The sequence below is a fragment of the Oreochromis aureus genome, linkage group 18 (assembly GCF_013358895.1).
Source record: "Oreochromis aureus strain Israel breed Guangdong linkage group 18, ZZ_aureus, whole genome shotgun sequence".
Taxonomy (NCBI): domain Eukaryota; kingdom Metazoa; phylum Chordata; class Actinopteri; order Cichliformes; family Cichlidae; genus Oreochromis; species Oreochromis aureus.
Genome location: NC_052959.1, coordinates 11,526,021 through 11,553,158, shown reverse-complemented (window position 1 = coordinate 11,553,158; position 27,138 = coordinate 11,526,021). Strand labels below are relative to the sequence as shown.

The window sequence follows — 27,138 nt, the reverse complement described above, 5'->3', positions numbered from 1 at the left end:
TATGAATTTTGATTTATGCTGGAAGACTGGTGGAAGTCCTTGAAATGTAAAATTTCTTTACAAAACAGAAGATATGCACGTCAAAATCACTGGTGACTTGCTAATTAACGGCTTTCAGCCTTTCTGACATGGTCTCTGCTTCATCTTGAAGCTTTTCACATCAGGCATCATCGCCTGACCTGGGGCGCTGTTCGTGCTCAAATAAGGTGAGCAGTTGTAATACTGACCACAAAGTTCCTGCCGCCGCTGAAACCAGAGCAGCAACAGCGGTGCGGCTGAAAAAAAGCACCGGGTTTGTACTCCACCAGTACGAATGTTCCGCCTCTTGAATCACAGAGCCAGCTGCAATTTGAGTGTGGCCATTCTGGGCCATGGATACAAGCTCTAGCGGTCTCAAAAACTGTTTATTGACATCGAGCTAATAAGGTTTGTAAGCCGGGTAAAGAAACAGTGGCCGCATTGGTGAGTGTTGGTTTACATTTTAACTTCTTTCACAGAGTGTGTTTTTATAGAAAACCAGACACCGCTAGCTTGTGGCAACCTAGCTTCCAGCCCGGTTAACGGCAGCTAGCTAGTTAGCTTCAGAGCGAGAATGACAGAGGGGAACAGTCCTGTCAAAAGGCAGCGAAGGCAAAAGCGATTTAATAACTGTCTTTCGCTGCCTGTTTTTAAAATCTTGGGGGTTTTGTTGTTCACCTCAGGATGTCAGTAACATCGGCTGACTTTGAAATGTTCGCTCAAATAAATTTGCCGGTGTTTTTCCCGGCGTGAATGAGTAGTTGCAAATCAAGAACAAAGATCTATTGTAGGCGAGCTAACCTTAACTGTTACCATCAGCGGCACCGGTATTATTATTATTATTATTTTTTACCATTTCACTCTACTAATTTCCCATCCTTAATATTAAGCCTTTAAACGCTGTCAGGTATACCTGACTCAAATGGGCTCTTTCCGTATATTATTTTACAACGGGCACATAGGTCCCTGTAATTTTAACGTGTTTAGTAAGACCGAGGCCACGTTAAGTTAAATTTTAATTGCTAATAGGAGGATTACAAGGACTAGACAGTCGGTAATAACGTTACAGATGTTCTTCATCCAAGTGAAGATTTATGGTATGGCTAATATACATTCGTACATGAGGATTAACAAATTATTGTTGAATTCGCTATTTAGGGCCATCCATACGTATTCTGTGCTACATGCTGGTTGGTGTTTTGATTGCGAGTTTGTTAAACACAGATGTAAGTAGCCTCACCATAATATTAGATTAGTCAACTATAATTACCAAAGCAGTAGCATCAGAAAAGCACCTCGGTTGTTTATACAGTATCCCCCCACACAGGTGTTTGCGTCATATAATCTCTCACTAAACAGAGATTATAAAGGCAGAAATGTGGGCTATACTCTAAATTCTGTGTTTTACCTGAAGCTGAGTTGTAGATGTGTCAGCTGCTTTTGTGCTACCATAGACTTGCATATGAAAATCGTTCAGGGGATTTCACATCTTTAGTGGACACAGCAGTATGCAAGTATCTTTTGAAGTCTTAATAAAGGATACATTTTCCCCTCTGTTGGGGCCCACTTTCTGCATTTGTGTTATGCACTGTGGCTCAATGTAATGGGACAAGAACACCCTGGTGCAGACAGATATCTCTTGTTATAAAGAATTTATGACCCAATTTCCAAGTTTGCTAACTAACTCTATTTACAATTTTTTAACATTACATCTGTACTTCTTTTATTGGTTACAGATCTGACGTCACACGTGTTAACCAGTGAATGCATAGAGTCAAGAAGGTCAAACTTTGTGACAATAAAGAGGGTATCTGGACAAGGTACAGTGTTCATGTAGTCTGTCTGCCTTGCTTAAAAAAATGGATGAATAATATTTAAACCAGTTCCAATAAATGAATGGCCTTGTGTAGGTGTGCCTTGGTTTCCGCACCACTTATCAGTTCTTTGTAATGTCAACATGCAGCTGTGTGACTGTGAGCATGACGGCTGTGGACGGCCTTTCGGATAATGCAGAGGTGGTGGAAATGGAGGATGTGCCATCTCAGTTCTTTGTGGAGAAACACTCTTGGGAGGGCCTGCGAGATATTATCCACTGTAGCAGGAAGTACTCAGGCATGATTGCCAACAAGGCTCCCCATGACTTCCAGTTCGTGCAGAAAAATGATGAAAATGGACCCCACTCCCACCGGCTCTACTACCTCGGTAAGCCGCACAAAAATGCCCAGTATCAGCTTGTAATTGGTAATTTCTGTCTTTTTCTCAACTGTACTCCTTTCAGTTGACCTCGGTCGTGCTTTTCTGCTCAAGGCAGCAGAGGATGATTGCCTCATGATACTAAAACAGTCACGGTGAAATGCCTGTTGTTTCTTGTTGACACTGCCTTTGTTGGTTTTGTTTGTGCTTACCAGGAATGCCTTATGGAAGCAGAGAGAACTCATTACTCTACTCAGAAATCCCCAAGAAGATTCGGAAAGAGGCCCTCTTAGTGTTGTCATGGAAACAGATGCTGGATCACTTCCAGGTGAATTCCCCATCTCTCTTCTCTGTTTGTGCTGTGCCACTACCAAACTACCCAGTATGTTGTTATTGAAGCCCAAAATACTATCCAACCACTATGAAGGGGTGATGGGGCAGATGAAGGTGGTTCAATCATGTGTTTCTCATTTATTATGAGATATATATATATATATATATATATATATATATATATATATATATATATATATATATATATATATACATATATATGTACCGTTGCATATGCACAGGTTTACATAGCAAACCTCTAAAAATCCCTTTGGTAAATTGAAATCTTATCCATATGTTTTCCTGTTGTTGCTCTAAGGCTACGCCGCACCAGGGGGCATATTCTCGAGAGGAGGAGTTGCTGAGAGAGCGTAAACGTTTGGGAGCATTTGGTATTACATCCTATGACTACCATTCCCAGACTGGACTGTTCCTCTTCCAGGCTAGTAATAGCCTATTCTACTGTCAAGACGGTGGCAACAATGGTTTCATCGTGAGTACAGCTGCTCAATTTTTTGCAATTCTTAGATTCTCTTGATTAAAGAATGGATCTGTACAGATGTGTAATGACACTGTTATGTTAAATACATTACTTTGGCTCATAAACCTGTAAATACTGTGTAGCCGTTCAATTAGAGGGATACCAAGGAATACCTGCAAGGTAGAGATTAGGGATGGGTATCGAAACCCGGTTCTTGTTGAGAACCGGTTTTCACTGTTTCAATTCCTTGGAATTGTTTGCCATTTTTGCAAACGATTCCTTTATCGATTCCAGTCGCCCGGAAAGACGTCACCACGTTGCGGAGCGTCATTTACCTGGCAGGGCGCCTAAGTGGCTCAAACGCTCAAAAGTTTGGTTATACTTTACGAGAACGGATGGCAACGGGGCAACTTGCAATACTTGCAAAGTAGATATTTCATTTAAGGGAGGAAACACTACGAATATGCAAAAGCATTTGCTCACAAAACACGCGATAACCTTAAATGAATGTCGTGTTTTTAATTCCGCTCCGGACTCGTGAATCTCAACCCAGCAGCAGCGGTAACGTTTGCACGTCCTCTCCCGTTAATGCGGCAGGTAAATAATCAGCTAAAAGTGCATATTATGTTAGCGCGATTTGCCTTATTACAAAACCCACCATTACTGTGCGCTGCATTTAGGTGACCATGATGAGAGAGACAGAGTCTGGCTGGCAGTTCTCGCTGCAGTCTACCGGTAGCGTCTCCTTTCAGGCCAGGATAGACGAATGTCACCGAGCAGTGACTAAGTTTGTGGTAAAAGGCTTGCACCCATTTGCCACAGCAGATGCCCCCGATTTTCGGTAAGTGAATGTGTTTAATTGTAGGCAGGGACATTACTGGATATTCTTGTGTAATTGCTACAGAATAATTCATGTTATACTTTGTTAATGCTACAGAAGAATATTTATTTTATTATTTTACATTTACATTTTTTTTTCCTGGGGACCCTGTGACACCCCATTCAAGAGCCGTAGGCTGTGGATCTCTTAAGATCTCACTGTTGGGTTTGTAAGGCCATGTTACTCCTAAATTTCTATCTTGTTCAAAGAGAAGATATAAAACAAAGTTCTAAGCTAATCGACCTTAGTGTTCTCCTTTTTAAAAAATAAGAATCGATAAGAGAATCAATAAAGAATCGAATCGTTAAACAGAATCGAAAATGGAATCGGAATCGTGAAAATCTTATCAATACCCATCCCTAGTAGAGACGACCTCTATCTGTGAGTTTCCTGTCAGACCTTCTTCCAGACACACAGTCAGTGAATAGTGTTTCCATGTTATAAGTTATTACATTTCATGTGTTTGTGTGATTAATGGCTAGAGCAGGAATGTAAGACTGACTTTGCGTTGTGGGCCACCTTCTTCTTAAGTGGGCCATAAAACTGAAACTCCCCTTTCTGTCAGTGTAAAGAAGTGTAACTGCACATTGAATCCCTCCGACATCTTAATATAAGTAATTTCGACAGTACAGCTCATTTTTTACCCATCAGCTGTAAAAGGCTGATGGGGTAATGCTATCACCCTGCCTGGTGGACAGACAGGCAAGCAATGGAACACCTGAGTTTGTGAATGCAATAACTCAAAAACAAGGCGACATAGGAGTTTCAAATTGATACCATAGGTGTATCGACTACAAATCTTGGGAGAGTTAACATTTTTTAGATGCCTATCAATAGTAACAGCTGTAAAACTCGCTTTGGACCTTGGATTAAGATTCATTTAGATTGTTTTTACTGTTTGTCAGAGGTGCACTTCAGGTCTTTCTCCTGCTGTGCTTGTGCCTTTTATAATTTTAATTTAACCTACTTGAAGCAACAGGGATTTCCTTGTACATTACACTGTATTTGAAGAGTTTTTGGAGTGCATGATGCTGCTGCTGAATCTTGATGATGAGTTTAACAAGATAAAAAGAATAAACAAACTGGTTAAATAATAGATAAATGAGATTTGTATAAACATACAACAACATCCTCACTGGTAGGAGAAATTGCAATAGCTCGAATGCGTTGAGTCACTTTACAAAATCATGAGCTGGTCTGAGTCACTGAAAATAACCACGTGCATCCATATGGGTGGTCTGTACTTGCTGTCATTTGCTTGGCTGTGCAGACCAACAATCTCAAGCTGTTATCTGAGCTTCTCTTTACAACTCAACAAGTATTTCAAGTCAGCAGATGTTACAGACTGAGTTAACTTAGTTCACAGAACTCTTTTTGATTGTCCTAATGTCTTTCCTCTAAACTTCCGAATTTCTTTTCATGAATCAGGTTAATGTTTTCATAAGGCTCTCGCTCTGTCCACGTAACATTCAATTTCCTTTTGACTAAGACTGTTTTTGTTGGTTTTAGCAGTCAGCTCCTGTAAAGCCTATGGAGATCAAGACCCAGTGCTCAGGGACCCGTATGGACCCCAAGATCTGCCCTGGAGATCCAGACTTTATAGCCTTTATCAACAACAATGACTTGTGGATAGCCAACATTAAGACAGGCGAGGAAAGGCGACTCACGTACTGCCATAAAGGTCTGAAGACTCTTTTTAAAAAAAAATTTAAACAGTATTTTTATTGAGTGAGCTTTACAAATTTCATACTATTAATGTGTGTCTTGTTTTGGCACTTCATCTTCCCTTTTTTTTTCATCCAATTTCACTTTGTAGCGCAGAGAGAAAACAACTTTGAGATACCACATGTTCAGTTTTGTGTTTAGGCATATGAATATGGCGTATGGATTTGAACCCATTTGCTAATTTATTCAATTTCTTCCAGGTTTAGATAATGTTAAGGAGGACCCCAAGTCTGCAGGTGTAGCAACTTTTGTCATCCAGGAAGAGTTTGACCGTTTCACTGGCTACTGGTGGAGCCCCACAGCAGTAGAAGGTCAGCAGTATGTCCTTTTCCAATAGTACCAGCTCAGCTCAGCTTGACTCAGTTTTTAGGGGTTTCCATTAGGTGGTAGTACCTGGTACCAGGTACTTTTTAGTACCCGCTTGGCCAGGATTCCAAGTGGCCTGAGATCTGATCCAAAAAATGTGATGTCATCAGACTGTATGTGACCGATTGGCTAGTCAGTGGCGTCACTCGATGAGTCATGTGGGTGTCTCCTTTACAGAAATCAAAGCTGCCATTTTTAAAACCTGGCAATGAGAGAAAAGGCTGCACAGAAATCAACATTGTGGTCCCCAAGCCTGACAAAAAGCCATACACTGAGCAGCAGGTGTACCATCACCTCGACGCCCTCTATTGTTATGGTGTTCGTGTTGCATACAAATAATGTCGCTGAACTTTCAGCTGCGTTGCTATAACCAGGGGTGCACATAAGTGGTCCGCAGGTGCGCATTCGCTGTCAAAATAAAAGACGCACACCAGATAAGAAGTTGCAACGCGCGTTTGCGTACATAAGATTTTCTGGAGGAGGACAGACATTTGTTTAGAACTCTTAAAGATGTCGAAGAAGCAAGCCCCTTTAAGCAATTAATTTGGTGTTCCTCCACCTCCAAAGAAATGTCAGAAGGAGTCCGAACCGCAAAAGAAGCGCGTATTCTCGGAAAGGTGGTTGCAGGAGGTGAGCTGGCTTCAAACAAATGATGAACGCACAGAGATGTGGTGCAGAATATGCTGTGAAAATCCATCTCTAGCGGACAAAAACAGTGCCTTTTATATGTACGCAAACGCGCGTTGCAACTTCTTTTCTGGTGCACGTCTTTTATTTTGACAGCGAATGCGCACCTGCGGACCACTTATGTGCACCCCTGGCTATAACGACCCCACGTACATTAGGTGGCACTCAATTGTAATGGAAAACTTCCGAAACTGAGTTGAATCGAGCTGCTTCGATTTGAGCCAAGTAGGTTCTCGGCTCAACGGCTATTACTAACAAAAGCAATTCGTGTGCTTAAGGAACATTACTTACAGCCCATGTTATAGGTTCTGTTTCTTTGGATAAATTGTGTTAATTGTTTTTTTCCCGTCAGACCCTAATGGAGGTAAAACAGTGTACCTTCTGTATGAAGAAGTGGATGAGACAGAGGTAGAAATTATTCATGTTCCATCTCCGGCACTTGAGGAGCGAAAAGCAGATGCATACAGATATCCTCGCACAGGTCAGTGCAGGTTTGCACAATGTACGCACAAGAATTTAGAGTAGTGAAAACACACACACACATTTCTACAACTTGTATTTTTTTCTAATCTCTTATTTACAGGTAGCAAAAATCCCCAGTCTACACTTAAACTGGCAGAGATCAAGACAGATCATCAAGGAAGAGCAAGTGTCTCACTTCCTTTTCTTCACTTTTTTTCTATGTGCTTTAGCATCTTCATTCTTTAGCATGATCTTTATCTCATGTGTGTGTATGCATGTGTATGTGTATTTACAGATAGTGAGCACACACGACAAAGAACTGGTCGCCCCCTTTAACTCCTTGTTTCCTGGGACAGAATACATCGCCAGAGTAGGATGGACGAGTGACGGCAAATAGTGAGTGTTGCAAAATTCTGCCACTCTCAGAATAAACCAGCATAAGAAACTGTCTGATTGAGAACCTTTTAAAATTGTGGCATCAGTTTGGGACCTGTGGACGTACACGATAGTCTCGTTAGTTTTTACAGAAGTTATACTGGAGGGAACTATTTTTCATTCACGATTGCTCATCTTTCCATACAAAGCAGTCTTTTGATCGTTGTCTGCTCTCTGTTGTAGTGGTTGGGCAGTGCTGTTAGACCGCAGTCAGAGGAAACTGCAACTTGTTCTGCTGCCACCCGCCCTCTTCATCCCAGTGACAGATGATCCAGCTCTAAGACAGGAGAGTCTGGAGGCTGTGCCCACTAACACGCAGCCATACATAATCTATGAAGAAACCACTGACGTCTGGATAAATGTAAATGTTTTCTCACGGCACTCTATGGCTACCTTTAAAATAAACTGATTAAGTACATTTGTAAATTCTAATTATGACGCTTTTTTTCTTTCTGCAGGTTCATGATATATTCTATCCCTTTATTCAAACGACAGAAGATGAGTTTACTTTCATTTGGGTAAATGAGTCTAAAACAGGTTTCAGCCATCTGTATAAAATCACATCCCAGTTACAACCAGGCTGCTACCGTTGGATAGAGGAATACCAGCACCTAGAGGGTGAGAAACTAGGAGATGCCTCTGCATTGATTTGAAATGAGATAATCAGATTTTTTAGGCTGATATTATTTTTGTCTTTAGACTCAGCTGTTAGCGTTTACATTATAGAATGTTGATTTTTACTTTTTTGTCCTCCAGGAGACTTTAAATGTGCAATCAAAGAAGAGGTTACATTGACCTGTGGGGAATGGGAAGTGTTGGCAAGACATGGTTCCAAGGTGAGTGCCAAATACAAAAGAAAAATCACACCTATGAGAGATACAGGTGAACTCAGTAAGAAAATATTTGGGCAGTTCTCACTTTTAATCTCAAGTAATGATCGTGAATTTGGAGTGCTGCTGATTCTAAATCCTAATTTTAGGGTGTTTATAAAAAGACTGGTGCTGCAGTGCCTGAAGTTGACAACAGATCCACATCAGCTGACATTTGGTATTTCCCTGGAGATTTTCTGTCAGGCTTCTGCTGCAGTCAATTTCAATTTTTGCTTGTTTCAGGACTTTTTTTTGTTTACAGTCTGGGTAAAACAGATGGACAAAAAACATGTCTAAACATGTCAACATTGTGCATAGTATGGATGCAAACACCCTCAAGTGCTACTGAAGCTGAAATATGACAAGTTAACCTGATGCTGCCTTTAAAAAATCACTAGAACAGTCAAATATACATGTTTGTTTGAACTGTACATTTTCTGTATTTTCTGTATTCTGTATTCTGGAGTTCAGCACCAATGCTGACTAGGTGTCAGCTTTTCTAAAATATTTTAAAATATTACTTGAAACAAAGATGTTTCAGTGGCTTTATTTAGGTTTGTCATGGACTACTTTATGGCATCTGAAAAGACCATTGCTGTATTTTTGCTGAGAGTTGCTGTTTTCATTCACCTTCAAATGTTCTCTGATGTTTCCTTTGCTAGATCTGGGTCAATGAGGCAACAAAGTTGGTGTATTTCCAGGGCACCAGAGACACTCCTCTGGAGCATCATCTTTACGTGGTCAGCTATGAGTCACCTGGAGATGTGGTCAGACTAACTAAGCCTGGCTTCTCTCATAGCTGCTCTGTTAGTCAGGTACTATCATTTATTTGTGCACGTACTTGTTTGCCTAACTCTGTGTGCAAATTTCAGTAATCCAGCTGTTTATCCAGCTGTTTTCTTAACATGTTGCTCAACAGTTGAGTTGCTTTAACATATTTTACTGTTTTGAGTAGTTCTGGTGGGAACAAATACTTCAGTCTGTGCCAGAATTAAATTTCAAATATATGAATAATAAATAAATAAATAAATAAATAAATAAATAAATATGTGTTGTTGTCTTACACCTGGGGAAACACAACCAGTCCAGATTAAGTACAGCTAATAGAGGATATAGAGAAGGTTTAAGTAAAGAGAAAAACTGCCTGCTTAAGAGCAGTGAGAAATAAAGCACTGGCTTGAGGGAAGCGTTTAAAGAGAGTATTGACAGCATACTTGATAGTGTCTCATGTCAGGCTTTGTTGTAGTTAGTGATACAACTTTGCATCCCTCTTGCCTTTTATTTCCTTCCTGTTCTTTATAAGGCATCTCTTTCTCTTCTCTTTTCTTGCAGAACTTTGACTTTTTTGTCAGCCACTACAGCAACGTGAGTACTCCTCCCTGTGTTCACGTCTACAAGCTGACTGGCTCAGAAGGTGACCCGTTGCACATGGTTCCTGAGTTCTGGGCCAGCATGATGGAATCGCCAGGTAAACAGAGCCTGATGTAAAAAAGACCATGTAACATCGCTCATACTAAAGACGGAGAGGCACTGCTTGTCAGCAGTGTGTACACTGAGATAGTATCCAAGAGCAACTGCATTCCTCTGTCTATAAGTGGTTAGTTCCAACAAAAAGTACTTGTTTGACATTTTGTGGCTATGCATTACCAAAGGAAAAGTCAGCCAAGAGTCATTGTTTTAAAATCTCTCAAACGATTTGATAAATTTGTTTTTCACATGGTAAATGTTTTGTTCCTTTTTTTAAAAAACCTCTCTTGCAGTTAAAAAATTACAAGTCTGGCATTAAACAAAACAAAGCCTCTCTGTGTCAGTATAGTTTTGTGCAGAGGATAGTCTGTCCAAGTGTGAATGTTCACATTAGGAAAAGATCCTAAACATCATCACATTTCTTCTGTTTCTGGTTGCCTTGGAACTCCTGAATGCAAATTTAAGGCTTTAAGTTTATTAACCTCTTTAATTCAAACCACTTATCATGGACCAAACCATCACAATGGATTGAAAATTGCTCTATATACATTTTTTTTCAGCACTACACCATTAGTTAATGTAGTTTTCATTATATGGGTGTTAGCTTGAACAGTTTGTGCTTTGTTGGAAGAGTAGGAATTGAAGAGGAAGTCTTGATTTAGACTTTTGCAGTGAATTTTTGCAGACGGTGTAAACTATCTAGTGGCCGACATTGTTGCTAGCATTTATGCTTGTGCAGGTGCATTATGTGTAATTACCTTGTGGCTGTATCTTGGTGTTTTATGTGTGGTGCCAGACGATAGACAGCGTTTTATTTGTTTCTTTGTTGGTTTTGTTTTTTTCTTCCTCCACGTCCATTCCGATAAATTCTGCAGTCTCCCTCCTGAAATTTGCTGACATTTGAGAGTCCTTATATTGATGTTAGAATTATGTTTCCTTGTATTTAGCCACTTAGGGAATAACAATCAATATGCTAACTCAAAGTAGCCGAACATGCACAGCAGGAATTGACAGTACTGAACAGGCCAATCACAGTCGATGCAATCTGTAGTTAAATTTCTAGAGAGGTGAACATTAGGTTATGTGGTGGAATTCGGGGGGGTTGTGGTTGAGGTGTAGATTTCCCACTAAAACATAAATCTCTATTAACCACCACCCTATTGCAGGAGCTCCTACAGAGTTACTTCTCATGATTGTGCTTTTAACTGAAACAATATTTTGAAGCTGTAAAAATCTGGCTGAGCAGAGAGTTAAAATGTGAAGGAAAAATAAACCTGCAGCAGAGTCCAGCTGTGGAATATAGTACAGGTTCAAGAGTGTCAGTAACCTTAAACACTAAAACGTTTCTTTTTTTTATTCCCAATCAATCATTTAGTTCTGTAATATGTTTTAGAGTGCTGAGGTTTTTTCTGCTGTAACATTTGTTGACAAAGGGTTCTCAGGCATGTTGTATGAAGCACTTTGAGTAGAAAAGCATTATATAAGAGAACCAGTCATTTCACAATTTAAATGTTATTTGACATAAAACCTTGTTTGTGTATGCCTAATCTAGTGACTGCTTGTTGATGTCGTCCAGGTTGTCCGGGAGATTACAATCCACCTGAGATTTTCGACTTTCCGGGGAAGTCAGGCTTCCAGCTTTATGGGATGGTATACAAGCCTCACAACCTGCAGTCTGGGCGGAAACACCCCACTGTTCTCTTTGTCTACGGAGGCCCACAGGTTTGTAGCTGCATCTTATCCGTCTTACTTCTAACTGTGTAATCATACGGCTTTGTTACATAAGATCTAATCATTGCTGCCTTCCCTTTGTGGCTAATAAATGCTGCTCTGAAAGTCTATTACTGTGTAAACAAAATGTTTCTAAGAACGTGATTATGTCTTTGTATATGTAGGTGCAGTTGGTTAACAACTCTTTTAAGGGCATGAAATACCTCCGCCTGAACACGCTGGCTTCTCTCGGCTATGCTGTGGTTGTCATTGATGGGAGGGGTTCTTGTCAGAGGGGCCTTGAATTTGAAGGAGCACTCAAAAACAAAATGGTAAAGTTTGACACATAATCCAGTATCATTAAAGAAATAGATGTGATGTGAAAGCTCCAGCCGAAATAACTCTGTTTGCCTCTCCAGGGTCAAGTAGAGATTGAAGACCAGGTGGAGGGGCTGCAGTATGTAGCAGAGAAGTTTAACTTTGTGGACCTGAGCCGTGTTGCCATCCATGGCTGGTCCTATGGAGGTTTTCTTTCTCTCATGGGCCTCATCCAGCGACCCAATATCTTTAAGGTTGGACTGCATTTTCACCCTTAAGCTGTCGTTTATTGTTAAAACCATATGAAACTTTTGCCTTTAGCCCAAAACATGCAGGCATTTGTTATTTAATGCAATATAAAATGGAGAAATCATTTCTTAATTCTCTGTTTGCTTATTGCTCATAACTTAATTTGTGATGCAGTTGCCAGTTGCATCCACATGGTGTCTGTCTTGGAGTGTGTTAGCCATTAGTCTTTATTAAGTAGAGATGTCTGGAGATAGATCGCTATGCTAAAGATTTTTCTTGTGACATGCGTGCATATCAGATGTAAAACAATGACATCAGAATATACCATTAATAACTGTATTATAACACACACAGTAAACCTAAACAATTACTCTCCTGCAAAATGACTTCTTTCCAGATTATGATGAATTCTTTTTCTTTTAATGTTATTTCTTTTCCGTCCCTGACAGCTGGCTATTGCAGGAGCCCCAGTGACTGTGTGGATGGCCTACGACACAGGCTACACAGAGCGTTACATGGATGTGCCTGAGAACAACCAACAGGGCTACGAGGAGGGATCTGTGGCGCTGCATGTGGACAAGCTCCCTAGCGAGTCAGTACACACACACTCTTATTTAAGTTAACAAGAGTTTATGAGGTATTTGAATTTTTTAAATCAAAATGCACATTCTCTGCAGTTTCCAATATTGTCTCTGCATTTTAATAACAATTGTAGGATCTTTAATGTTATATTTTTGTTGAATGTGCTTCACATTTGGTCAGTCCGATTCCTGTGCGCAACTGACAGTTCAAAAACTTAAAAAATCAGTTTCTTCTGTCTCATTCTTATAAAACACCTTAAAATGTGACTCTTAAAATATTTTAACTCTTGAACTCGTGCTTATGCATGCCACACCTTGCCTTTGTGTCCTTGGGCTACTTGGATCATTTTTAGTAGCTGAGGAACGTTGAGTTATTGATGTTTCAGTAGCAGGGTCTTCCTTTAAGTCAAAAGCAGTGGATTATTTTTGTTATTATTTTTTGTATGTAAAATAAGTTCTACAAAAGTTAAGATTGCATCCTGATGGAACCTCACTTTTTAGGTTTCTAGTGATGACCTTAAAAACCCCATACTGAAAGTGAAAGTAAAAAAGTTTTTTATAACTGCATTTGTGTAATCATTCTATAAATCTCTTTGTGCCACCTAAAACATTTGTAATGTTGGGAACATGTTTTTACTGTTCTCGGAACACATATTCATTGCAGTTGAACTAATCACATGGTAACTCTCTTCTTCAGGCCCAACCGTTTGCTTATTCTCCACGGCTTTCTGGATGAGAATGTACACTTTTTCCACACCAATTTCCTAGTGTCACAGATAATCCGGGCTGGAAAGCCCTACCAGCTTCAGGTTTGTTTCATATCTTAAGAACATAATACGTGTGTGTGTATGTTTATGTTGTTCCAGTATTATCACAATCATGTTATCCAGGATCAATGTTGCAGTTGATCACTCATGTTGGTTTGTTAGTGATAGTGAACGCTCGAACAACGTCACTGGTCAGATGCAGTGCTGATCCTGGACCAACATTATTATTATGATAATATAGCCTATATGGTGATAATATAACATCACCAACACTTGGATATCAGATCATGCTTCCAGAAACATAGAAGAAAGTGCACTTTTACTGCTAAGGGCCATCTTAGTTTTCACAGGATTTTGCTTCTATCACTTATTTATAGTTCAATGAATTAACTTCAGTTAACATAATACAGTAGTTGGATTATATATTAGGATTAGGACTGTTGTTTTGTATTTTGAACCTTTAGTGTCAGCGGGCAGCTATTTCCATAATGACAGCCACTGTGTTCTATACAAATGCTGTGACACTTTGCATCGACAGCGTTCAGTGCGATGATGCAAAGCAGCTTCTTTTTCCAGCTGCGCTCACAGTGCTTTCATTTGGAAATACAAGTTAACTCTTGAACCACTTCTCTGTCACCAACCAATCAAAATCAAGAAGTGTTGAGTTTATCAGTGTTGGTGTTGACATTGTGAAAGGTTAAACAGAGCTTGTCTGTCGCTCACGGCCCAGTTATGTATGGTTAAGGGAGATGGTTTGTGTAACCTAGCAACAGCAGGTGCATTCTAGGCTACAAAAACAACCTTTGTAAAGAAGGTCATGAGTGGCTTCGAGGGCAAAAAAGATATTTTCTAGATTAGATATGATTGGTTACACACACAAAGAGCATGTCCATTAATTTATAAATTAATTTGCTGATGTTGGTTGATTGCTCTGTTTTAATTTTTAAAGGTCTACCCCAACGAGCGGCACAGTATCCGCTGCCCTGAGTCTGGAGAACACTACGAGATAATGCTGCTGCACTTTCTACAACAATACCTCTAAAACCAGACAACAGGGGAGAAGTGAAGTCAAGTTCCCCTCTTCCTTCTTTTACCCCTCCCAACTGTCCGCCCACCTGTATTCTCCATGACCTCCCCACCCCAGCCCATTTATGTTTACCCCGTCAGCGAGAAACACATCAGATACCCAGCAGCCACCAGCCCCCCCCATTTGTATCACTTCTGCATTACATTTCCTTCTCTCTGTCTCGTTCTGTTACTCAATTGCTCTCCCAGTCTTCTTCACGCTCCCTTCACCCCCATGTACAGTCTGGAGAAAGGTTTACGTGCACAACATGTGGTGTCCCACCCAGAAAGCCGAACAAAGACTTGTGAAGAAATGTTTGCAGGCTGTGTCAGTCTGACTCATTGCTCACTCACATCTTCATTTCTACAGCCACGATGGTTTCTGCCAAACGTTATCAAATTGTTTGCCCGCCCCCCCAAACCTGTTTTGTTTACTCCAGTCAGAGGTAGAAGCGGGGGTTACAGTTCACAGATATGACATGGAATGTGTACACACATTTGCAGACTTAAACTTTTACAGTATACATGCATATGTAAAATACAGTTCATCTCATACATAAGCACAGACACTCACACCCACCCTCACAATAGCCATACATACTGTGGGTCTGTACCTTGGAGTTGGTGTAATAATCAAGAAAGGAAGAAAATCAAGGCTCTTCCTCTGTCTGTGTTTTTAGCGTTTGTTGTTTAAAATGAAATATTTTTATGGATTTTTATTCTTTTTTTTTCATGAGTGCTGATGGAAGGCACTCATTGATGTTTTTGCGCCGTCTTACCCCGTAATATTACATTGCTCGAGATGTCTGCTTGCCTTCTTAACACATAATTTATATTTGCCAAAGTACCTCTTGACTCTTGATCATGCTGGTATTTCCCTTTTTTACTGCAATAAAGACAACAAGAGGGTGAGCACTGGAGTCTTACAACAGCTTTGTACCACCGAAATACAATTTGTACATGATAATGAATAAATGTATGAATCAATCACAAGCTTTCTATTGGTGCGGTCTAATTATTTTTCTACCTGTGAAGGGTTATGTGTCTTGTTGTACTTCATATTTTCCGGGATTAAGAGGTTTTTTAAAATTACTATTTTAAATGTCAAGTGTGGCTTAAAGGCTCAATTAGACCCCTGGCTCCTGTATTCCTCTTCACATTAGACTCCACCTGACTTATAGAAATCCACCTCAGCTACAACAGTAGCTCCCCAAACACGTGGCAGCTGATGCCGTGGTGACCTTTAGATGTATTGAGTGATGCTTCATATTGATTTGGTAGCACCGCAGAGACTTAACTGGATTCCACTGCCCTTAAAATCACTTCAATAAACAAGCAGGTGTTTGAAGAAGAAGGCAATGGCAATATTTGTTCCTTTGGGGGAAATATGTCAGTTTGCAGTTTCCAGAAATACATGACAAGATACATATTTTTATATGGTACCCACACTGGCCACTTTTATTTGGTACACTTGTTCAATTGTTATTGCAAACCTCTAATTAGCCATGTCTTATTAGTCACTTAGACATGTAGGCATGTAGACATGGTGAAAGGTCAACCTGGACAATAGAATAAGGAATGAATAGTGATTTAAGTGACTTTGACTGTGGTGTGGTTGTTGATGTCAGGCAGGCTGGTCTGAGTGATTCAGAAACGGCTTATCTACTGGGATTTTCCAGAAAAACCTAGGTTTCATAGAGAATGGCCCGAAAAATAGAAAATACCCAGTGAATGAGAGTTCTCTGCTGTTCTCTAATGCAACAGGTCAGAGGGGAATCACTAGTATCCTTTAAGCTAACTGGAGGGTAGCAGTATCTCAAGTAGTCACTTATTAGCTTAAAAACATCTCTGAATACACAACACCCTGAACCTTGAATCAGATGGGTTACAGCAGCAGAAGACCACCGGGTGCCACTCCTGACAGGAAACAGGCTACAATTCACAAAGGCTCACCAAAACTGGACAACAGAAGATTTGACAAATGTTGGCTGGTCTGATTAGTCTGCAGTGAAATTCAGATGGTAGGGTCACAATTTGGCATAAATAGCACAAACGCATGGATCCATCCTGCCTTATATCAATGGTTCAGCCTGGTTGGCACACTTTTATGGAGCTTGGTACCAACTAAGCACCATTGACCTGAGTGTTGTTGAGTGTGTATCCATCTTCTGATGACTGCTTCCACCATGTCACAAAGCTCAAATCATCTCAAACTGGTTTCTTGAACATGACAATGAGTTCACTGCACTCAAATGGTCTCCAGAGTCACCAGATCTCAATCCAATAGAGCACCTTTCGGATGTGGACCAAATATTGACCAAATTCTTTAAAGAACGTTTCCAACATCTTCTTTAGTGCCATGAAGAATTAAGGCAAATTCAAACGTTAAAAGGGGGTCCAACTTGGTATTAGCACAGTGTACCTAATAAAGTGACAGATGAAAACTGGTTAGATTAGTTTACCGAAAGGTCTTGATTAAGGTTAATCAAATCTGTCTACCAGGTCCATTAAAGCTAATGTTTAATTCTGCTTCATCTGGTGCGTGCTTAATTTGTTTGAAACAAACAAACAGAAACACTGGACTGTTTCTTGGTAGGGAGTACAGCCAGACAGCTAATGCTTTGGATTGTGCTGGCACTGTTCCTGAAACGGTGCCAAAAAGAACAAAACAGCCTGAGGTCAACACAAATAAACCGAAAGCGCCTTAAATGAAAGCTTTATTTATTTATGTATCGTTCAAATTAAAACTTTACTTAATTCATAGGCCCACCTTGACTTTGAAAGCATGAAAATGATTTATGAAGTTTACATTCATCCATATAAAACTTTGCAAATCAAATGGGAATAATAATATTTAGAATATCCCAATGTCCAGCCTTAGAAGCCACAACTCCCCCGCTGTTAGACAAATGCAAATAGATTTGTGTTGCCACAGTTTGGCCTTAAAGTACATTTCAAGAATAAATTGGTTTTAGTTTTGATTTAAAAAAAGAACATTTTAAATGCATGCTAAATGAAAAAAACAACAACAAAAAAAAAGGTAGACCTTATTTACAAAGTTTTTTTTTTTTAAACCCCAAACAAAAACCTGTTCCCATGCTTTACAGTCACCCGTGCTACATTTTCATTTGCAGGAAGTGCTGTCCCGTTCTTTTTAAATCACTCAAGCTGTGACATCAGGGCGTCGACTTTCGCTGGCAACACCGTCGCCCAGAAGAGAAAGGCAAGTTGAGATGAGGGTAAACTCCTTCAGATCAGCTGTCACAGATGTTGATCTTGACCCGGCTGTCAGTTCTCGGAGGATCATTGTGGATGAAGCACATTGACAGTAAGCCTGACAAGGATGTAGAAAGTGGTGCCCTGGAAATTAACGCTGACACCTTGAAGCTACTAAGGTTTGCTTCCAGGTATAAGCTGCTGATCGAGAGGTCTGCCACGTGCGGCTGCGGTTTAGTGCGGATGTGTGTGGAGGTTAGCAAATCCAGTGTTGTGTTACAAGTCTAAGAAAAATAAATATCAATTTAATTAAATGAGGTAGCCACAATGTGAAATCAGACTACATGCCTTGCATCATATCTCAGATATGGATTTACTGCAAAATGCAAGCAGTTTCCTTTCCCACTGTCACCCTTGGTCATCTGATTGTTGGAGTTTTGTATGTAAAGCACCTTGAGGTGACTGTTGAGGTTTGCGGCTGTGTAAATAAAACTGAATTGCATTGAACATAACAGAGATAAAGTGCAGACAGATATTGGTTTCAATCAATTTTATTGGCTCTTTATGGCCCCAAATCTTTCCTTAAAAAAAAAAAACAGAACATAAATTACAAACAGCAGATATAGATATATATATATATTCATCAGGTGATTTTTACAACATTTAAATAAGAAAAAGAAACATCTACAGTAGCTCTCAAGTTTTAAGGACACAGATAATATCACTGGACAACAGTAACAGTTATAGTTCTGAAAACAGTCCACAGTCCTTCAAATACTACTTACATAAACTCGTCTTAAAAGTAGTCAATATGACTTATTACCAACAACATCTCCACAGGAAAATCAAAACAACTCCGTTAAGAATAGTTTTCGACTGATTCAAATTTGCAGGCAGAACGTACAGTATGTGGTACAAAAGGCTGGAACAGTGTTTCTGCATCTAGTTTACAGTGAAGTACAACTTAACACAATGCTTCTGTCGTCATGTTCACGTAGAAAATGACTGTTTGTTTTAATTAAGTCACCATTTGGTCCGCACCATTGGGTTTAAAAGGCTTGCTTGATGCATGCTGCACGTTTTTTTTTTCTTTTCTTTTTTTAAATCTGACAGTCCTTGCTACATTCAAACTCATCAACAGGCCGCATACACAACTGACACCTCACATGTGATGAGGAGTCTGGACTTGTTGGAAAAGCTTCTTTGCTTACAGCACACTGGACGGGCTGAGACTCGCTGTGACGGGACGCCCTGTTGACTGGGAGCACCTGCTTCAAACCAGCAGAAACAAACTGTGCAATGCTACGACATATTAAAATTTTTTTTTTAAATTCCATTGCACATTTTAGCTTTGTCTCTTCTGTGGCCATCGATGCTGGGAAGGAAACTGCTCGTCTTCTTCGGAGAACAGTCCTGATTTTGATGGCTCTTGGATTAAGTCCCTAAAGGGAGATAACCACGGAAGTGGCAACCTCTACCTCATCAATCAATAGTCCTGCTTTTTACAACCCTTCTTGTTTTTGCCTCTTTCTGTTCTTTATGACTTGGTCTGGATTGCAGCGGGGGCAATCATCATCATACTGGACTTCAGAGGGTAGTAACGGCCTCTCCAAGTCTTCCAGAAGATGCCTTGCTTTCTCTGGTGCCGCTGCTTGGGAGGAGGACTCTGGAAATATCTGCCATTCAAGTTGGAGCGCCCACAGTTACTGAACCACCAACCACCTAGAAAAAACAGGACGATATTAGGTTAGTTGATGCGTTTTTACTGGACTCTATGTGAGCCACACCTCGAGTTAATATCTGAAGGATGTTCATCATTATATCTTACCAGAGAGGTGCTTGGCACAGTTGGTGTCACTTTTCTGGTCATTGTCCTGGTCATGGGTGGAGAAAGGCAGACCGGAGGCGGCGTCAGTGGCCAGGGAGCTCTCGAGGTCACTCAAAGTGCCAGCCTTCTGAATCTGGAGGGAATATTTGGTTTCCTCTCCGCCCAGTTGGAAAGGGAGACGGACGGTTGCAAGGTCATCCACCCAGTCAGAGAGCTTGATGTTGAGGATGTAGCCGCCATCTTTGGCAATAGAGTAAATCTTCTCTAAACCTAACCAGAACTCTCCTGGAGAGGAAGGAAAGAAGAGGAGTTTGAGCTCTGTTTGCATGTGGTCCATTTCAGGTTTAAGTGCTAAAACGTTTTTGGAGGGTATTTCTGGTACTAAAAGGCAGATAACCTGTCTGAACACTGTACCAATCAGCCAGTGAAATAAAACTCAAAAAAGCATTTACCATTCAGGCTGCCGAAGCCTTTCTCGTAGGCTTCCCACAGCTGGTCAAAGTCCACTGAACCATCTTGGCGCCTCTGAATCACTGTCCATCCGCCGTCTGGATAGAAAAACAGAGAAAGAATGATCAGAACATATTCCATCTGATGAAACAGCAGGTTCAAAATCTAAAGGAGTTTTGCTCCACGTACCAGCTGTCATCTCACAGAAGACTTCAAAGGGCTCTGAGTTTGCTGGCTGGATGGCGTACACCCCACTGGTGGTCTCTCCTCTCATGAACAGCTCGTGGCAGTCCGATGCTGTCTCTGGAAAAAGAACAAAGAAGAAGGAAAAAACGTTAAAACTCGGTCTGTATCACGGATGCCTTTTCCCTGGATGTGCTTTAGACATGCTGCGTTTTTAGTGCAACCGCTGTGCTCAAATTTAGCCCTAGCTCCCTCAAATGTTTTTATTTTGGTTATCCTACCCAGCTTTCAGAAATAGGTCATTCACAGTTAGTGAATCTTTCAGTAATGGGCTTCTGCACACTACGTGTAGAGTGTTTTCAAATAAGACTATCTCTCCAGGGGAAAGAAAAATAAAAGCTTATCACTATGTCTGGAGATATGAGTGTGTTCCTGATAAAAAACAAAAAAAAACTTTGACCTAGCTTTAGCAGGACTGTTGTAAACATGACCTTTCTCCCAGTTCCCAGGCAGTCTGCCCTCTTTAAATGCTGGGCTGTGCAGCCTATAGAGTTACATAGTCCTATCCTTTACATTCCTCTGCAACCTCCACTCCCCCGCCCTCTCGCTCGTGTGTACGATCCCCTTCCTCCCCCTTGGCCTGTCACACCTCCCTCACGTGCACAGCAGCCGCTTAGTGACGAAGATGTGCATGGCTGCTGCATGCATGGGGAATGATCACAGCGTGGTGTAGGGATGAGGGGGGCTGTTGTTGTATGCAGAGCAGGGGTCTCCAGAGCTGGCATGTGCTTTAATAAGGGACGAGGCTAATTGCACCCCTGCCGTAATCCTTTTTAGTAAGGATGACATCATGTAGTGCAGCCAAAGCCTCCTCACAATTTACTGTGCATATATATTTTAATTTGGTTGTTGTAATTGTTTCAGTGAAAGCTCATCAGCTGATCACACAGTAGCAAAATCTGTTTGTGTGAGGTGACCTTTTCTTCTTTAGAGAAATGAACTCTTGGTGACTTGTTGTGGTGACTGTCTGCTCAGGGGTCAAGGGTTCTCCTGAACTTTGGCACATTTCTAATTCATTATAATTGGAAATAAGGAGGAGATGGGGAGGTGGGAGGTTTGTGCACAGGGATGGGGGAGGAGAGGACGACCAAAGGGAAAGGAGGCTCAGGAGGAGGAATGCCTGTTTGATGGTTGTAGGGCAAAGGTTGCTCATTCTTCAGGGATGTAAAACTGTTTGTTTAACAGAAAAAGGTGGGACATCTTGGAAATGGGGAGGAGGTGAGTGTCTTCAAAACAATATACGATATCTGTACAAAGTTCACAGATAAATTTAGACTGCCTTTCCCCTTTGTTTTCCTTTATTATTATTATTTTGTATTTTAGTTAAGACCCAAGGGGAGAAATCTGAATAAGAGTCCAAGACAACCTTGTTGCCCTTTCCCTCCTCCACAGCGCAGAAATGATCTGAGCGTAATCCTGGCATGCTGTCTGACCCTGACTGAATTCTCCCAGAGACCAGCAAACTTTCCCCCAGTTGAAACCTTTCCAGAATAACTTTTTTCTCTCCCCTATTCCTGAATCCTGCTGATGTCAGAGCTTTACGGTGTAATTGTGATTTGAATGACTGAACTCCAGTGTTACCTCAGCCATATTCACCTTTCACCTAGTTCACACACATGGCTATTACAACCGGAGAATTCAGTTTGAATATATTCTTTTCTATTTGTATTCATTTATAATTACTGCAATTATTCCATATGTGCAGATTTCAGCTTTATGTAAGATTAAAAAGGAATAAAATGAGATCTATATGTAATCTGGTAGAAAGCTCAGATTTCCTTATCTTCCCCATTTGTTCTGCATCCAGTCCAGTCTAGTCTGGATGAAACCAGTCATTCATGCTGGTTCAGTTACAGCAGCTGCTTTGCGTGCCTGCAGTCTGAGAGCCTTTCACAATTACTGTAAACCACAGTATCAGTTGTGCTGACTAAACACCTTACTAATTTCCCGTTCAACTCCTGCAGCCATATTCCAGCAGCTTCCAATTGCTATTATGACTAAAATCCCTGAAATGTACGATAGACTCAGTTTACAATAAAAACAAACAAACGAACAAAAACCCCTAATTTTTAAAATGTTGTAAACGTGACTGTGTTAATGCTGTACCGTATTTAACGCGTAATACTAATATTTCGCTCGCTCTCAGGGATTGCACCTGTTGGTATTTTTGGCGTCACGCTGAGCTGAAAAGCTTGTCCCGAATTGATTAGTTTCCTTGATTTTAATTGCTAGTGATTTAAGCTTCTTTGTGGCCTTACTAGACAGATGGTCTGTCACATTTGGCGTCAGATTTTGTCCAGTCGACTTAAGACAGTGTCAGGGGGGGATTTTGGACGCTTTTTGGCTTTACTTACCGGCCGGCGAGTCGCGCTGCTCCGCGACACCACTCTGCACGGAGCTCTCGGAGTTGCTGCTCCGCTGGGAGGCTTTCTGTCTTGTCTGCTGGATCTGAAAAAGGTTGCGAATCAGTGATGAGACAAAAAAAATATGACAAAATAATAATAATAATAAAGATGTTTAAAGGATTTTTTGTGCAAGCCGTGTGCGTAAATGTGGCTGCTTACTTCACTCTGCAGGGTCCTGATGCGCACGTTCTGTTTGTCAAGCTTATCCTGCTGAAGTCTGATGCGCTCCATCAGATCATCAATTCGTCTGTTCTGGGTCTCCAGCATGAGCTGACAGAAAAATAAGACACAGGTGCAACAATATATATTATTTTATCACTTTTATTCGACGACGTGTTTGTGCGTAAAATAAATCCATCGCGCAAAGAAGGTCCTCCAGTTAACACCGCAAATAGGGTACCTGTAACAGTTTCAAACTGTTGTTTGAAACTTGTTTTTTTTTTTTTTTTATCCTACAATGACAAGCCAGTAGTGTGTAGGTGTAGTTATGTAACCCCTTCGCCGCTCGAGATTTTCCAGCTCACCATACAAAGCTCTCCGACTCACTCACTGCTTTGTAAACGAAGCGTTGCTAAGAAAGCAAAACTTTCATGAGAACTTTCTGTGTCCGTGCTGCAAAATGCAACAGCTTTGGGAAAACAACGGAAAATTCTTGCAGCTGATGCTCGCAGAGCCTTTTTATCCGGCAGCTCTGTCTGCACGTACTGCACGTTTATCCACGCCTGCAGGTTTGTTAACCGAGTAACCCTCCACTCCGGCTTACCACCACCCGCTGCTTACGCTGTTTAATTTTATCTAGGACCACTGAGTGTTCAGACGCCCCCACCCCCACCCTCCTCAGACACACACACCTTGTAATCGTTGGATGCTGTAAATCCACTGACTTTATAACTCCTCGTGCAAAATCCCTTTGTACCCCTTTGTACTTTGAGGGGCCTACATGGCCCCTCAAGTATCTTGAAAATAAGGAAAATGGTTTTCACACAGTGGAAGGCTTCATTTCAACTAATTTTCCTCCCAGACTAACTTTCATTCACCTTATTCAACATAGTTCTAATGATCATCATTAATCTACACACATAATCTGCTCCATGCTTACCTGGATGTTGTGAGCATCACTGCTGTTCCTGGCACCAGCATTCATGTCAGACATCCCTCCATCTCCCTGCAACATGCCGTCCACCTTCTCCTCCAGCCGGCTGAGTCTTTCACTCATTGTCCTTCTCTCGTGCTGCATCTCCTCTGCCTTGTCCCTCAGCTCAGCTGTGACATTCAGCACCTGCCCCTCTCTGTCTTCCAGTCCCTGGGCCCGGGCTTTCAAAGCCTCTCCCTCTGCTTGCAGCCTCTGGCTTTCCTTCCCCAGTTCGCTCACAGTTCGATTGAAGACTTTCAGTTTGCTTGACAGGTCCCTCATCTGGACTTTAGTTTTGTCCACATGCTCCTTCAGCCCCTGGCCCAGTTGCAGGAGGCCATGGGCAAGGACGTTAACATCATCCCATGCTGCATACTGGACACGCTTCTCCTTGGTAGCACCACCAGAGCTTGAGGCTCTTTTCCTCTCCACTGGGAAACTTGTGGCCATGAGCACCACCAGGTAGAGAGTCAGAGTTGCCAGTGTTGTCTTCATTTCTGCCGTTTTACTAAACTTCTGAAATACGTCTGTAAACTGTGCGCAGAATTGTGCAGTGTCCTGCCTTCTCTTCTCGAGTTGGATCTGATAGTTCAGGTTCCTGGATAAACAAGCTCAGTGCTGCTATTATATAGTTTCTCAGCCGTCAAGTCAAAGCTGTGAACCGCCTGCCATTGGCCAGCTGAGGAGAAGGAGGCGTGCAGTCACTCTCAGGTTTCTGTCCCTCCTCCACCTCTCTGTTAACTCTTCCTGTCAGAAGCTGACGCCAGAAATGATAAAGTGGTGTTCATCTCTGTGTGCTGGGAGACGTGACAGTTGTCTACCCTTCTATGATTTTTAATAATAGTATAGTCTGATCATTATGAGTGTAATATGATTATGAGTACATGAACATTCTGAAATTAGTTGATAATGATACCAGAAGCCAGATAAAAGGTTATATTCTTTGATGAACAATGTGGTTCTGTGTTTGGAGAGTTCGTGCCGGGGAAAGATAAAGCACAGACCTTTACTGAGCCTCTTCTTTGTGTCATTAGTTCATGCTGACAGTGAAATAGCTGAACTTATTTTATTCATCATTTAAAATCAAGCCAGCATTCAATTTTCTGTGTTCTTCTGTACTCGCTCGTATTATTTAGATCATGTGCCTCATGCTGTTTTCATTTAAGCAGATAACAAGCTGTGAAAATGTCAGTGTCAAAATGTTACAGGTGTGATTCAAATTAAAAATACGAGAGAAGATGCACCATGATCACAAATGTGAGAGAGAATCTAGCCATTACTGATTTATAAATTAATCTCCCTTCATAGTAAACGTTGAAATACTTAAAATTCATATGACTGAAATGAAACACATTAATCTGAAACGAGCATCTTGAGCTACTTTTATTCATTAATGGATTTGTTGTTGAGCAATTTACATTTTTTATTAAATATCAGAAAACAGTGAAACTGCATGTTTGTCCACTGAAATCTTAAATTATCTTTTGTGTTAAACACTAAAAAAACTCACAATCATCCAGTTTCCAAAAATATAAATAATCTTCAATTGTTCATCTTTGAGAATCTGGGACAAAGAAATAAAAAAAAAATATATATATTTGCTTTAAAAATACCAAGAATGGGTAAAGATAAAGTTAAATAGCTATTGAATTTCTCCTCTGACATCCTATTGGGAAAAAATCAGTCCAGAGAAATAGCTATTTAGCCTTTAATCTGGATTTTTCTTTATCATAACTCCTTGGATAATGCAAGGAACGCGTGTCATCGGAAGAGGAACGTGCGTATTATTTGGCCTGAGGTTCTCCATAGTAAAGATCTGCTGCTGCTCAGAAGCCTTGAGGACTGTGAGAATTAGGGGAAAGTTCACACGGCACACAGAATGCCAATATTACGGGTTCTAGGTTTTTTTTTTAAACAACCTCTATTGGCAAGCCCTACGTGATCTGGGGGGAGACCACAATGAATGGTTAACCCTCTCCTGTCTGCAGGCCAGACTAAGTAGGTGAAAGGTGACTCAGAGACTGCTGACAGTGCTGGGATGGGGAAACTCAGCACCCTCATTCATGGACTGGAATGCAACACACATTCATTATTTCCCCCCCAAAGCCTCAGCAGGGTTAGGGGTTTCCACTGAAAGCCCTCAGCGCTCCAGTTAAAAATAGGCTTTTCTTGTTCAGTTTTATGCCCTTCATGTAATATGAGCGCTGAGGTCAACCCACACACATTTACCTTTGTTTTATCAGACTGACGCACTGCAGGGATGATTCATATCCTCTCAGTTACAGTAGAGCAGGATTATCACTGAACGTAAACATGTTCTGTATATTTACTGAATTTTTTTTTTTCACAGTTTAATGAAAGGCCAAGTGATTGTAGAGCAGGCACAAGCAAGATTACTGCATAACAAAAAACAGACTCGATTCATCCAACAATTCCTGTAATGAACCCGATGACTGTCTGGTTTACAAGTGTCATGATGGTACATGCTGAGTACGTACCAGCCTTTATGCAGTCCTTCAGCACAATACAGAACTTGGGAGGGATGTGAGCCACAGTAAGGGTGTAAACGAACGAAGGATTATTTTTTTCCTGTAAAGATTGCTAAATATTCCATCTGTCATGTGTGGAAAAAACAAGCTGTTTGAATGTGTCTGTTGAAGGAGACCTTGACATACAGCACACTGGACCGTTTCAGACTGTTGTTTTTCAGATATTTAGATTTCATCAGGGGTAGAAGTATTCAGATGCTTTACTCAAGTACACACAAGTATTTTCACAAACTGTGCTCATTACCCACAGCAAAGCAGTCTGTTCTATTCAATATCATTTAATTATGTGATTTATAGCATGCTGCAGGTACACTATTAACATTAAGCTGCATTTTAATGTTTACATCTATTGACATGCTGCTGGAAACTTTAATCAGTGCCAGTGTTATTATATTTTACAAGATCATATGTGTAGAGTTTTAATGTATATGGCAAATAGTAACTGCCATCCAAAAAGTGTAAAGTAAAAAGCACATGATCTATCAAAATGTAACGGACTTATGACACAAAGTAGCTACTGGAATTACTCAAGGTATGTACAAGTACCCCAGAGCTTAGTATTCGAGTAAAAACAAGAATAAAATCAGCTCAAACATGAAGAGCCGATGCTGTCAGCAGACAGTTTATATATTTACTCCAGAACAGACTAAACCCATTGATTAAACAAACTGTTGTTATCATTTTTTAAAAATTTGTTTAATGTCACGGA

At 40.8% G+C, this 27,138-nt stretch overlaps 2 protein-coding genes across 3 annotated transcripts; one reads left to right on the top strand and one right to left on the bottom strand.

The window, feature by feature from the left end:
• Positions 1 to 280: 280 nt before the first annotated feature.
• LOC116314492 (dipeptidyl peptidase 9-like) lies at positions 281 to 15,599 on the top strand. Of its 2 annotated transcripts, none has more exons than XM_031732552.2 (21): positions 281 to 462; positions 1,755 to 1,838; positions 1,982 to 2,220; positions 2,427 to 2,539; positions 2,864 to 3,037; positions 5,418 to 5,586; positions 5,831 to 5,941; positions 7,036 to 7,164; positions 7,267 to 7,328; positions 7,441 to 7,541; positions 7,764 to 7,941; positions 8,039 to 8,198; positions 8,337 to 8,416; positions 9,112 to 9,264; positions 9,782 to 9,917; positions 11,493 to 11,638; positions 11,812 to 11,958; positions 12,046 to 12,198; positions 12,643 to 12,785; positions 13,472 to 13,583; positions 14,491 to 15,599. In XM_031732552.2, exons 2-21 carry the CDS (start codon positions 1,783 to 1,785, stop codon positions 14,581 to 14,583), a joined length of 2,655 nt encoding a protein of 884 aa, XP_031588412.1. In that variant the 5' UTR covers positions 281 to 462; positions 1,755 to 1,782; the 3' UTR covers positions 14,584 to 15,599. The 2 variants fall into 2 exon arrangements, with proteins under 2 accessions (XP_031588412.1, XP_031588404.1); XM_031732544.2 differs by having other exon boundaries at positions 5,415 to 5,586.
• A 2,758-nt stretch (positions 15,600 to 18,357) lies between these two features.
• On the bottom strand, positions 18,358 to 24,493 carry angptl4 (angiopoietin-like 4). The gene is made up of 7 exons (XM_031732532.2): positions 23,848 to 24,493; positions 22,908 to 23,018; positions 22,698 to 22,791; positions 20,290 to 20,403; positions 20,103 to 20,198; positions 19,651 to 19,935; positions 18,358 to 19,544 (listed from the first exon to the last, which is right to left on the bottom strand). The coding sequence occupies exons 1-7, from the start codon at positions 24,373 to 24,375 to the stop codon at positions 19,360 to 19,362; spliced, it is 1,413 nt and encodes a 470-aa protein (XP_031588392.1). The 5' UTR covers positions 24,376 to 24,493; the 3' UTR covers positions 18,358 to 19,359.
• Positions 24,494 to 27,138: the final 2,645 nt, after the last annotated feature.

Coding starts and splice junctions, on each gene's coding strand:
- angptl4 (XM_031732532.2), bottom strand. CDS start 24,375: ATGAAGACAACACTGGCAACTCTGACTCTCTACCTGGTGGTGCTCATG. Junction 23,019..23,847: donor GTGATGCTCACAACATCCAG/GTAAGCATGGAG, acceptor TTTTTCTGTCAG/CTCATGCTGGAGACCCAGAA. Junction 20,199..20,289: donor CTTCTGTGAGATGACAGCTG/GTACGTGGAGCA, acceptor TTTTCTATCCAG/ACGGCGGATGGACAGTGATT.
- LOC116314492 (XM_031732544.2), top strand. CDS start 1,783: ATGCATAGAGTCAAGAAGGTCAAACTTTGTGACAATAAAGAGGGTATC. Junction 7,165..7,266: donor ATACAGATATCCTCGCACAG/GTCAGTGCAGGT, acceptor TCTTATTTACAG/GTAGCAAAAATCCCCAGTCT. Junction 13,584..14,490: donor GAAAGCCCTACCAGCTTCAG/GTTTGTTTCATA, acceptor TAATTTTTAAAG/GTCTACCCCAACGAGCGGCA.